Here is a 13,824-nt window from a genome sequence, read left to right on the forward strand (position 1 = left end):
ATCAGTTCCTCTGTTGATAAGCACTTGAGTTGTTTTTCCAATTTTTGGCTATTATGCGCAATGCTGCTGTGAACATTTGTGTACAAATTTTAGTGTGGATGTATATTTTCATTTCCCTTGGGTATATCCCTAAGGAATACACTATCTGGGTCATATGATAATTGTTTAAGACTACAGGCACGTGCCACCACACCTGGCAAATAATTAAAAATTTTTTGTAGATAAAGGGTCTCGCTATTTTGCCCAGGCTGATCTTGAACTCCTGGCCTCAAGAGATCCTCTCACCTCAGCCTCCCAGAAAGTGTTAGCATTACAGATGTGAGTCACTGCACCTATAAAAGAGGCTCATACCTCTTTTTATGTATTTTTTTTTTTTGAGACAGGCTTTCACTCTGTTGCCCAGGCTGGAGTGCAGTGGTAGGATCACAGCTCACTGCAGCCTGGACCTCTCTCCATATGATTCTAGCTGTGGGTGTCTTTCCTGTAGTTTTTATTATGTTGTGGTATGTTTCTTCTGTACCCGTTTATTTGAGGATTAATAGCATGAAGGGATGTTGAATTTCATCAAATGCTTTTTCAGTTTCAGTTGACATGATCATACTGTTTTTGTCATTTATTTGGTTGATATGATGTATCACATTGTATGTTGAGTGACCCTTGCATCCCAGGGATACATCCCACTTGATCATGATGAATTATCTTTTTAATGTTTTACTAAGTTTGATTCACTGGTATTTCGTTGAGGATTTTTGCATCAGTATTAGAGATACTGGCCTGTAGTTTCCTTCTTTGATGCCTTTGTCTGGTTTTGGTATCACAGTAATAATGGTCTCATAGAATAAGTTTGGAAGTATTCCCTCCTGTTTTTCAAAATAGTTTGAGTAGGATTTGTACTAGGTCATTAAATTGTTTGGTGTGAAGCCATCAGCAGTGAAGACATCAGTTCCTGGGCTTTTCTTTACTGGGAGACTTTTTCTGATGGCTTCAATCTCATTACTTGTTTCCACTCTGTTCTGGTCTTGGATGTTTTCATTGTTCAACCTAGGTAGGTTGTATGCATCTAGGAATTTGCCAATTTCTACTAGGCTTTCCACTTTATTGGCATATAATAGCCAGTTATGGTCCTTTGAATTTCTGAAGTATTAGTTGTAATGTCTCCCTTTTTTAATCTGTTGATTTTATTTATTTGAATCTTGTCTCTTTTTTCTTAGTTAGCCTGGTTAAAAGTTTGTCAATTTTGTTTTGCTTTCCAGAAAACCAACTTTTCATTTCATCTTGTGTGTTTTTCCTTTCAATTTTATTTCTGCTACGATCTTATTCATTTTTCTTATTTTTGGTTTAGTTTGTTCTTACTTTACTAGTTATTTAAGATGTATTGTTTATTTGAAGTTTTTCTTTTGTTTGGATGGTAGGCACTTATAGCTGTAAATCTCTGCCTTTGTACTGCTTTCTGCATAACAAGTTTTGGTATACTGTGTTTTCGTTACCCTTTGTTTCATGAAATTTTTGAATTTCTGTCTTAGTATCTTCATTGACCCGCTAGTCATTTATTCAGGAGGGTAGTGTTTAACTTCCATGTGATTGTATTGTTTCCAAAATTACTCTTCTTATTGATATCTAGTTTTATTCCTTTGTAGTCAAAGAAGATGGCCATGGAGACAGCAGTGTGGTCAGAGTGGTAGGAGCTGGCCATCGGCGAGAGCTGCTCCATGTCTGGCTGCTGGGTGCTAGAGCCTGTGGCCCACTGGCTTGCCTCACTGTGGTTGGTGGTGGCAGTGACAGAGACTGCAGCATGAACAGAGTGGTAGGACAGGGGCTATCCAGGGCTGCACCTTTCACAGTGTGGGGTGGGTTGGGGGCGCTATCCAGGGTGTCATTGCCTGCATTAGGGGTACTGGTTGGTAGCACTGTACAGGGCTGCACTTCCCATGGCAGGGAGGGTGGGTTATGGGCACTTTCTGGGGCTGCAATGCCCATGGAGGAGGACAGGTTAGGGCACTATCAGGTATACGCTACTGGCGGCATTGGGGGATGGAGGTGGGGGGCGCTATTGAGGGCAGGACTAGCCGTGGAGCGGGGGCGAGTTTGGTGCTATCAGGGGCTGCACTGCTGGCAGTGGTCAGCAGAGTTGGCATCCAAGGAAGGAGTGGTTCTCCTCTCCCTGACTCCACACTCCAGAGGGCGACCCACTCTTGGTCATACTGGAATGCGGCAGGCACGCAGCGTTTGCGTGGGAATCCTGAGCACGGCAGAGCCCCCACACCCACCATGGTTCCTGGGCCTGTGCACTCTGGGTCTGTGCCTCAGAGGCTGCCAGGCACCCCTGGGGACACCACGGGGGACAGGGCCCTGTGTGTGGAGGCGTCTGGAACAGGAATTGGCACCTGGGTGCGGAGGGCTGGCTGGGTCTGAATTTTTCTGCTTCTCCTGCTCCCCGAGGAGTGCAGCCCCGGTGGGCCCAATGGTTCCTGTGGAGTGGGGAGCTGGGTGCTGTGGTGTCTCCAGCACCCACCCCAGACCCCAGTTCCTGGCCAGCTTGGGCCAAAAGGAGAGGCTGGACTTTGGAGGGTGGGTGTGAGTGCCTTTGCTGAAACTGGCCCCTGCCACCCAGTGGCCAGCATGACAAGTTGAGGCTCTAACCTTTCCACCCCTCACATCTTCCTCTAGGCTTTTCTGGCTTTGCCCACCCAGCTGCTCCGTGCCAGGAGGAGGAGGAGGAGACACCTAGAGCCTGCGACACCACGACTTGTCTCACTGCGGGTGGGTGGCAGCGACAGAGACTGCAGTGCACCAGAGCGGTAGGAGAGCGGCCACGCTAGGAGGGCAGGCGGCTGCAGCCAGGGTTGGGGGTCAGGCTTACAGTGATGGACGGGCTGCAGCAGTGTCCAGGTGGTAGGAGCCTTGTAGGGCAGGCTGGTGCATTGGCAATGGGCCTGGCTTTGCCCTGCATTGCCCTGTACCTGCCCTACTGTTACATGGACTGTCTCGGCCCTGTCCTGCTCTGGTCCCATCCTGACCCTGTCTTGGCCCTGTGCTACCCTGTCCCTGCCCTGGTCTTGCCCTGGCACTGGCCCTGCCCTGAACCGGCACTGGCCCTGCCCTGAACCTGCACTGGCCTGACCTTGGCTCTGGCCCTGGCTCTGGCCCTACCCCTTGTCCTGACCCTGGTCATGTCATGGCACTGGCCCTGCCAGTGGTCATGGTCCTACTCCTGTTCTGGCCCTGACCTGGCCTTGGACATGTCCTGGTCTTGCTTTGGCCCATCCCTGCCCTGGCCCTACCATGGGCCTGCCTTTTCTGCCCTCTCGTGGCACTGACCTTGCCCTGTCATGGCCCAGTGGTGCCATTGCCCTGCCTTACCCTGCACTGGTTGTGCCTCGACCCCGCTTGGTGCTGGCCACTCCCTGGACCTGCCCAGACCCTGCCTCGACTTTTGCCCTGCCCTCACTACAGCCTGGTCCTGGCCCTAGCCCTGGTCCTGCCATATCCCTGGCCCTGCCCTTATCCAGGCCCTGCCCCTGCTGCTGCCCTGGCCCTGGCCTGGAACCTGGTCCTGTCAAGGACCTGCCCTGACTCTGCCATGGCCCTGGCCCTGCTCTGCCTTGTTCCTGGCCCTGACCCTTTCCTGGCTCTGCACTGGCCTTTCCCTGGCCCTGAGCTGGCAGTGGTCTGCCCCTGATCTGGCCATCACCCTGCTCTGCTGTGCTCTGGATGTGTCATCACCCTGCCCCGGCCCTACTCTGCCTTTGAACCTGCCCTGGCCTTACCTTGGCCCTCACCCTAGTCTTCGCTAGGCCCTGCTCTGGAGCTGCCCCTAGCACAGACCTGGCCCTGACCCTGGCCCTGGTCTTTGTCCTGACATAGCCCTGGCCCTGAATTGGACTTGGAGGTGTCCTGGCCCCGGCGTAACATGGCTCTGCATTGGCCTGTCCCTGCCCTGCCCCTACCATTGCCTTGCCCTGCTCTGCCCTGTCCCAGTACTGACCAGACCATGCTATTTCCCTGCCCTACCGTGCCTTGGCTGTGCCCTGGCTCAGTTCTGGCCGTGGCCCCGGCCCTGCCCTGGACATGTTCTGACACTGCCTCAGCCTTGGCACTAGCCTGGCTCTTTCTTGGCGTCAGTCCTGCTCTCTCTGTGGACCGGCTCTTGTCCTGTCCTCTGCTGGCCATACCATGCCCTGCCCTGCCCTGCCCTGACTCAGCCCTGGCTCAGCCCTGGCCCAGCCTTGGCCTTGGCATTGCCCCTGGTCCTGCCATATTTCTTGCCCTGTCCCTACCCTGGCCTTGGCCCTGACCTTTACCTTGCTCTGGCCCTGCCCTTGCCCTAACACAGCCCCTGGCCCTGCCCTGGACCTGTCCTGGCCCTGGCCCTGGCCCTTCCCTTCCCTGCTTGAGACCTTGCCCTGGTTCTCCTCTGGCCCTGACCCTGAAATGCCTGGCCCTACCCTGGCCTTGCACTGCTCTGGCCCTTGCCCTGACTCTGGTCCTGTCACTGGCCTAGCCCCAGCCCTGTTGCTGGTCTTACCATGGCCCAGACCCTGCCTTGGCCCTGCCCTGACACTGTCCTGGATCCTGGCTGTGCCAAGATCCTGCACTGTCCTTGCCCTTGTTTTGCTCCTGCCCCAAACCTGGTCCTGCCCAGGCCCTGGCCCTGGCCCTGCCCTGGCTGTTCCCTGGCCCTGCCCAGGTCTTGGCACTGGCCTGGCCCTGCCCTGCCTTGGCCCTATGCTTTCCTGGCCCTGCCTTGACAGCCCTGGTCCTGCCTTGGCCCTAGCCTGGCTTTGACCCTGCCCTGGCCCTACCTTGGCCTTCATCCTAGCCTTACCTGGGCACTGTGTTGTACGTGGCCATAGCACAGACCTGGCTGTGGCCCTGGCCCTGCCATGGCCCTGCCCCAGACCCTAGCCCTGCCAGGTACCTGTCCTGGCCCTGCTCTGGGCCTGGCTTTGTCCCTGGTTCTTAGATGACCCTGGCACTGCCCCTGCCCTTGTCCTTGCCCTGGCACTGGCCTTGGACATGTCCGTGGTCCTAACCCTGGCCCTGCCCTGGAGCTGCCACTGTCTTGGCCCTGCCCTGTCTCTGGTCCTGCCCCGGCCCTGGCCCTGCGCCGGCCCCAGCCATAGACCTGCCCTGGTTGGTCGTGCCCTACCTTAACCCTGTGCTACCCTGGACCTACTCCACCCTGCCCTGGCCCTGCCCTCCCTTTGGCCCTGCCCTGACCCCTCCTTGGCCCTCACACTGGCCCTAGCACATACCTGGTCCTATCTGTGGTGTTGGCCTGGCATTGACCCCTGCTCCTGACCCTGCTCCTGCCATGGCCCTGGCCCTGCCAATGACCCTGACAGCCCTGGCCCTGTCTTGGCCCTGGCCCTGAACTGGCCCTGCCCTGACCCTGGCCCTGAATTGGATTTGCAGGTGTCTTGTCCCTGATTTAACCTGGCCCTACCATGGCCCTGTCCCTCTCCTGGCTCTGCCCTGGTCTTGTGCTGACCCTGACCCAGACCTTGGCCCTGCCCCAGCCTTGTCCTTGACCTGGTCATGGCCCTGCCTCTGCCCTGGACCAGCGCTGTCACTGGCATGGACCCTGGCCCTAGCCCTTTGCTACTTAAGGCCATACCCTGTCCCAGCCCTGGTCCTGACCCTGTCCTGGCCCTAATTTGGCCTGGCTCTACCCTGGCATGCTATTCTGGCCCTAGCCCTGACCCTGTCCCTGTCCCTGTCCCTGTCCTGGCCCTAGCCCCATTGCTGGTCCTGCCATGGCTCTTATCCTGACATTGCCCTTTCCTGGTCCTGGCCCTGGCCCTGTCCCAGCCCTGTTCTGGCCCTGGTCTGAACCCTGGCCCTGCAATGGACCCTCCTTGGTCCTACCCAGACCCTGGTTCTGGCCCTACCTCTGCCCTGGCCATACCTTTGCCCTGGCCTGGACCCCGGTACTGGTCCTTGTCCTGCCCCAGCCGTGGCCCTGGCCCCGCCCTGCCTGTGCCCTGTTCTATCCTGGGCTGGCCCTGCCATGGCCTGGTCTTGCCATTGCCCTGCCCTAGCCTGCCCTGCTTGTGCCCTAGATCTGCCCCGGCCTTTGCCCCTGTCTTGGTTCCAGCCTTGACACAGCCCTGGACCTTCCCTGACCTTGCCTCAGCCCTGGCACTACCCTGGCCTTGGCTTGGCATTTGCCCTACTCTCTCTATGGCCTGGCTCTGGTCCTGCCCTGCTCTGCTCTTGTTCTGTCCTGGCACAGCCCTGGCCCTGCCGTATCACTGGCTCTGGTCCTGCCCTTATGCAGGCCTGACCCTGCCCCTGCCTTGGCTTTGGCCTGGACCTTGGCCGTACAGTGACCCTGCCATGACCCTTTCCTGGCCCTGGCCTGGAACTTGGCCCTGCCAAGGACTCGCCCTGGCTCTGTCATGGCCCTGGCCCTTTCCTGGATTTGGATGTGTCCTGTCCCTTATTTGCCCCGGCCCTTCCCTGGCTCTGCCATACCCCTTCTCTGGGGTAGGGCCAGGGTCAGGACCAGGGTAGGGCCATGGTAAGGCCTGAAGATGGGAAGGGCTGGGGCAGCGGCAGGACCAGGGAAGGGTCAGGGCCAGTGATGTGGTAGGACTAGGGGCAGAGCCGGCACTAGGGCTGAGCCGGGGCAAAGCAGGAGAGATTACATTAGGCTATTACATAAAATTTTTATTTTAGATTTTTAAGATAACTATAGTAGTGGTAATAATGTTTATACTATGTTGTTTGTAATAGTAATAATGTTTGCAGTAAATAATCACTAAATTCTAACTAATACTATCTTTGCTTCCAGTAGTGTTCTATGAGTACAATTTTATCAACATGTAAATATGTGAGGCATTGATTCTCACAATAATTCTATGTGCTAGGTACTTAAAGCATCCCCATTTTCCAAATGTAGGAAACAGGCATAAAGAAGTTAAATACTTGGCCAGATTACTCCTGTAATCCCAGCACTTTGGGAGGCCAAGGCAGGCAAATGGCTTGAGCTCAGGAGTTTGGAACCAGCGTGGGCAACATTGTGAAACCCCATCTCTACTAAAAATGCACAAAAAGAGCTGATTTAAGTTTCTTGTAGGATTCTGGTTATAAAACACTGGTCAAACACACAGGGCATGGATAGGGCAGGGCCAGGGACAAGGTCAAGTCAGGAAGGGGCCAGGGCCAAGGCAGGGCCAGAGCTGGACTTGGAGGTGTCCTGGTCTGATTTGCCCTGTCCCAACGTTGGCCCAGCCCTGCTCTGGCACTTCCTGTCATGCCCTGTGCCTGGTCTGAGCATTGGCCCTGGCCCTGTCCTGCTTCTGGCCCTGCCCCAGAGTTGACCAGGCACTGCCATGGCCCAGTCCTGCATTGCCCTGCCCTCTTCTGCCATGGCCCTGCTTGGGCCCTAGCTCTGCCTCGACTCTGGACCTGCCCTGACTCTGCTCAGCCCTGGATCTACCCTGACTCTGCCTTGGTGTTGCCCTCCCATCTCTATGGCCTGGCTCTGGCCCTGCCTTGCACAGGCCATGCTCTGCCCTGCATGTCCCAGCCTGTGCCCAGCCCTTGCCCTACCATATTTCTGACCCCAGCCGTACCCTTGTTCTGGCCTTGACCCTGCCGTGGCACTCTCCTGGCCCTTCCTTGGTCCTGCCCTGCCCTTCCATGCCCTGGCCATTCCCTCACCCTGCACTGGTCCTGCCCTGCCCTGGCAGTGCCTTGGCCCTGGCCCTGCCTTCTCCCTGGCCTTGCCCTTTCCCTGCCCTGGCCTGACCCCAGGCCTACCGAGTCCATGAAATGACCCTGGACCTGCCTTGCTGTCATCTGTCCTGGCCCTGTATTGTCCCTACCATGCTCTGGTCCAGCGCTTACCCTGGCCCTGTTGCTAGTCCTGCCACTGCTATGGCCCTGCCCTGTTTTTGGCCATGACCTGTGCTACCCTAGCCCTGCCCCGCCTTGGCCTTGGCCCTACCGTGGCCTTTTCCTACCCTGGCCTGGCCGTACACTGGCCATTTCTACCCTGGCCTTGCCCTTCCCTGGTCTTGCCCTGCCCTGGCCTTGCCCTGCCCTGGCCTTGGCTTTGCCTTATCCTGGTCCTGGTTCTGCCCTGGCCCTGCCCTTTCTCTGGATCCTCTCTGGTTCTGCCTTCTCCCTGGCCCTGCCCTTGCTCTGGCCCTGTTCCTGGCTCAGCCTTGACCCTGGCCCTGGCCCTGACAATCCCCAGGCCCCACACTGGCCATGCTTGGCCCTGGCCCCTCCTTTGGCCCTGCCCTGGCCCTGTGCTATCTTAGTACAGGGCCTTGGCCTTGGTCCTGTGCTATCTTAGTCCTGCCCTGGCCCTGAACTTGCCCTGGCCCTACCCTCACCCTACACTGGCCCTGCCCTACCCTGGCCTTGCCCTGACCTGGCCCTGCCTTTGGCCTGCCCTGGCTCTGGTTCTGCCCTGGCCTTGCCCTTGCCCTGGACCCTCCCTGGCCATGTTTTTACTGTGGTCCTTCTGTGGCCTTGCCCTTGCCCTTTCCCCTTTCTGGTCCTGCCATGTTTCTGGCCCTGCCCTGTCCATGTCCTGGACCTGACTCTGGCCCTGGACCTCCCCGTCCCTGCCCTGCCATACCCTGGCCCGTTCCTTGCTCTACACTGACCCTGCCCTGCCTTGGCCCTGTGCTACCCTAGCCCTGCCCTGGCCTTCTGCTGGCCCTGATCCTGCCATGGCCCTGGCCCTGCCATGTCCCTGCCCTGGCCCTGGTTCTGCCCTACTTCTGGCCCTGGCCTTGGTCCTCTTATGTCCCTGGCTGTGACCCTGCCCCTGGTTTTTCTCTGGCCATGACCCTGCCCCGGTTCTGTCCTATCGCTGGCCCTGTCTCAGTTCTGTCCTAGCCCTGGCCTTTCACAGTACTTTATGCTTAGTAAGGGCTCCATAGTGTCTGTGAGTTGAATGTTGTGTTCATAGTATCTGCCAAAACAGAAAGAAAAAGAAACAAAATCTGAAGATGAGAAGTTAAAGCTTTGTATATAATATGCCTTGAATTGTAAGTGCTTGTTGTTAGTTGTATTACATGTAGGTCATGGTTTTGTACACATAACTCCAAACCATTGATACTGTTAAAAGAATATATGAATATATGAAAGAATATATAAACATAAGAATGTATGAATATCTAATGACCTCTCCAAATTAATTTTTATTTTTAGCTCTATTAGATTTTTCTCAGTGTAACAAATGTTTATTCCTATGTAATTAAGGGCATATTTTCTGTACAGAATATTCATATTACTTAATTGAAAATTATATAATGCAAAAATATAATACTATTTTTAGGCCAGGCATGGTGGCTCATACCTGTAATCCCAACATTTTGAGAGGCCAATTTGGAGAATCATTTGAGTCCAGGAGTTGACCAGCCTGGGCAACATATTGAGACCTTTTCTTTATTAAATAAATAAATAAGTAAATAAATAGGATGGGCACTGTGGCTCATATCTGTAATCCCAGCATTTTGGGTTGCGAAGGCAGGAGGATTGCTCGAGCCCAGGAGTTTGAGACCAGCCTGGGCAGCATAGCAAGACTCCATCTCTACAAATAATAAAATATTAACCAGGTGTGGTGGTGCGCACCTGGGGTCCCAGCTACCTGGGAGGCTAAGGTGGGAGGTTTGCTCGAGGCTGCAGTGAACTGTGAATGCACCACTGCATTCCAGCCTAGGCCACAGAACAGGACCTTGTCTACCAATAAATAAGTAAAAATATAAATAAAAATAAGTAAAAAGAAATATAAGTAAATATAAATACATATAAATATAAAAATGAATACATGAAAACAAACAATTTTCAAATTTAAAATCACTGAGGGCATCCTATCCATTTCATTTCATGATTCCATTACATCATTTCACTTAGATGAAATGATAAGATTACTTGAGATGAGATGAAATGATGAGATGAAATGATGAGATGAAATTTTGAGATGAAATGGTGAGTAGAAATGATGAGATGAAATGATGAGATAAAATGACAAAATTGAAATTGAAAGGAGATGAGATGAGATGAAATGAGATGATGGATGAAATGATGAGATGAAACGAGATGAAATGATGAGAAGAAATGATGAGATGAAATGAAATGAAATAAATGAAATGATATGAATTAATGAAATTGAGATGAGATGAGATGATATAATGAGATAAAATGATGAGATGAAATGAGATGAACGATAAGATGAAATGATGAAATAAGACAAAATGAGATGAAATGATGAGATGAAATGAGATTAAAAATGATGAGATGAAAAATGAGATGAAATAATGCAATGAGATGAAATGAAATGAAATAAAGGAAATTATGAAATGTAATGATGAAATAATGAAATGGCAATGATGAGATGAGATGAAATGATGAGATGAAATGAGATTAAATGATGAGATTAAATGATGAGATGAGATGTGATGAAATGAGATGAAATGATGACATGATATGATGACATGAAATCAGATGAAATGATGAAATGAGATGAAATGATGAGATGAGATGAAATGAGATGAGATGAAATGTGATGAGATGAAATGACATAATGAAATGAAATAATGAAATGAAATGATGAAATGGAATAATGAAATGGAAATGATGAGATGAGATGCAATGAGTTGAAATGAGATGAAATGAGATGAAATGATGAGATGAAAAGATGAGATGAGATGTGATGAAATGATGACATGAAATGACATAAAATGAGATGAAATAAGATGTAATGATGAAATGAGATGAAATGATGAGATGAGATGAAATGAAATGGTGAGATAAAATGATGATATGAAATGATGATATGAAATGATGAGATGAATGATGAAATGAAATGATGAGATAAGAGATGATGAGATGAAATGAGATGAAATGATGAGATGAACTGATGAGATGAAATGAAATGAAATAATGAAATAATGAGATGAAATGATATGAAATAATGAAATAAAATGAAATTGAAATAAAATTGAAATGAGATGAGATGAAATGATAAGATGAAATGATGAAATAAAATGATGAAATGATGAGATGTGATGAGATGAAATGATGAGATGACATGACATGAAATAATGAAATGAAATTGAAATGAGATGAGAAGATACGAGATGAGATGAAATGAGATGAAATGATGATAAGATGAAATGAGTTGATGAGATGATGAGATGAAATGATGAGATGAAAAGATGAGATGAAATGAGATGAAATGATGGGATGAAATTAGATGAAATGAAATCAGATGAAATATAATGAGATGAAATGACATAATGAAATGAAAAAATGAAATGAAATAATGAAATGAGGTGAAATTAAATGAGATGATGAAATGAAATGAAATAATGAAATGGAAATGGAAATTTTGAGATGAGATGAGATGAATGATGAGATGCAATGATGAGATGAAATGATGAAATGATGAGATGAGATGTAATGATGAGATGTAATGAAATGAAATGAAATGAATGAGATGAAATGAAATAATGAAATTGAATTGAGATGAGATGAGATGAAATGATGAGATAAAATGACATGAAATAAGAAATGATGAGATGAAATGATGAAATGATGAGATGAGATGAAATGTTGAGATGAAATGAGATTAAATGATGAGATGAGATGTGATGAAATGAGATGAAATGATAACATGATATGATGACATGAAATCAGATGAAATAATGAGATGAAATGAGATGAAATGATGAGATGAAATGATGAGATGAGATGAAATGAGATGAGATGAAATGTGATGAGATGAAATGTGATGAGATGAAATGACATAATGAAATGAAATAAATGAAATGATGAAATTGAATAATGAAATGGAAATGATGAGATGAGATGCAATGAGTTGAAATGATGAGATGAAATGATGAGATGAAAAGATGAGATGAGACGAGATGTGATGAAATGATGACATGAAATGACATAAAATGAGATGAAATAAGATGTAATGATGAAATGAGATAAAATGATGAGATGAGATGAAATGAAATGGTGAGATAAAATGATATGAAATGATGATATGAAATGAGATGAATGATGAGATGAAATGATGAGATAGGAGATGATGAGATGAAATGATGAGATGAAATGATGAGATGAAATAATGAGATGAAATGATATGAAATAATGAAATAAAATGAAATTGAAATAAAATTGAAATGAGATGAAATGAAATGATAAGATGAAATGATGAAATAAAATGATGAAATGATGAGATGTGATGAGATGAAATGATGAGATGACATGACATGAGATAATGAAATGAAATAATGAAATTGAAATGAGATGAGAAGATACGAGATGAGATGAAATGATGAGATAAAATGATGAAATGATAAGATGAAATGAGTTGATGAGATGATGAGATGATGAGATGAAATGATGAGATGAAAAGATGAGATGAAATGAGATGAAATGAAATGATGAGATGAAATTAGATGAAATGTAATGAGATGAAATGAAATGACATAATGAAATGAAAAAATGAAATGAAATAATGAAATGAGGTGAAATTAAATGAGATGATGAAATTAAATGATGAAATGAAATAATGAAATGGAAATGATGAGATGAGATGAAATGAGATGAATGATGAGATGTAATGATGAGATGAAATGATGAAATGATGAGATGAGTTGAGATGTAATGATGAGATGTAATGAAATGAGATGAAATAAGAAATGATGAGATGAAATGATGAAATGCTGAGGTGAGATGAGATGAAACGAGATGAAATGATGAGATGAAAGGATGAGATGAAATGATGAGATGAGATGAAATGAGATGAGATGAGATGAAATGAGATGAAATGATGAAATGATGAGATGAGATGAGAAGAAATGATGAGATGAAATGAGGTAAGATGAGATGAAATGATGAGATGAGATTAAATGAAATAAAGTGAAATGAAATGAAATAATGAAATTGAGATGAGACGAAATGAGTTAAACTGATGAGATGAAATGATGAGAAGAAATGAGATGAAATGATGAAATGATGAGATGAGATGATGAGATGAAATGATGAGATGAAAAATGATGAGATAAAAATGATGAGATGAAATGATGAGATGAATTGAAATGAGATGAAATGAAATAATGAAATGAGATGAAATGATGAAATGATATTGAAATGAAATTGAAAGATGAGATGAGATGAAACGATGAAATGTTGAAATGAAATGATGAAATGAAGAGATGTGGTGAGATGAAATGATGAGCTGAAATGATGAGACAAAATGAAATGAAATGAGATTAAATGAGATGAAAAATGATGAGATGAAAAATGATGAGATGAAATGAGATGAGATGAATTGAGATGAGATGAGATGAAATAATGAAATTAGGTGAAATAATGAAATGAGATGAAATGAAATAATGAAATGAAATTGAAATGAGATGAGAAGAAATGATGAGATGAAATGTTGAAATGAAAGGAGGAAATGATGAGATGAGATGAAATGATGAGATGAAAAATGATATGAAAAATGATGAGATGAAATGAGATGATATGAAGTGACATAATGAAATAAATGAAATTAGATGAAATTAAATGAAATAGTGAAATGAAATAATGAAAATGAAATGGAAATGAGATGAGATTTGATGAAATGATGAGATGATATGATGAGATGAGATAAAATGAGATGAAATGAGATGAAATGATGAAATGAGATGAAATGAGATGAAATGATGAGGTGAAGTGATGCACTGTCACGTGTGTGTCTATCCTTTTTCCCAACCAACAAAAATTATAATTCATTTTAATTTTATTATTTAAGAATATTCTTAAGAGTTGAAGGAAGAATAATATCTACATTATGGG

General features: G+C 47.1%; 1 protein-coding gene across 1 annotated transcript in view; it reads left to right on the forward strand.

The window, feature by feature from the left end:
• The window catches only part of LOC129394098 (uncharacterized), a 57,972-nt gene that overhangs the window by 7,504 nt on the left and 36,644 nt on the right, over window positions 1-13,824 (forward strand). The window contains exon 3 of the mRNA XM_063598076.1: window positions 2,668-2,760. Coding sequence (XP_063454146.1) covers window positions 2,668-2,760 — 93 coding nt within the window. The remainder of the gene's footprint in view (window positions 1-2,667; window positions 2,761-13,824) is intronic.

Source organism: Pan paniscus, chromosome 18, assembly GCF_029289425.2.
Source record: "Pan paniscus chromosome 18, NHGRI_mPanPan1-v2.0_pri, whole genome shotgun sequence".
Lineage (NCBI taxonomy): Eukaryota > Metazoa > Chordata > Mammalia > Primates > Hominidae > Pan > Pan paniscus.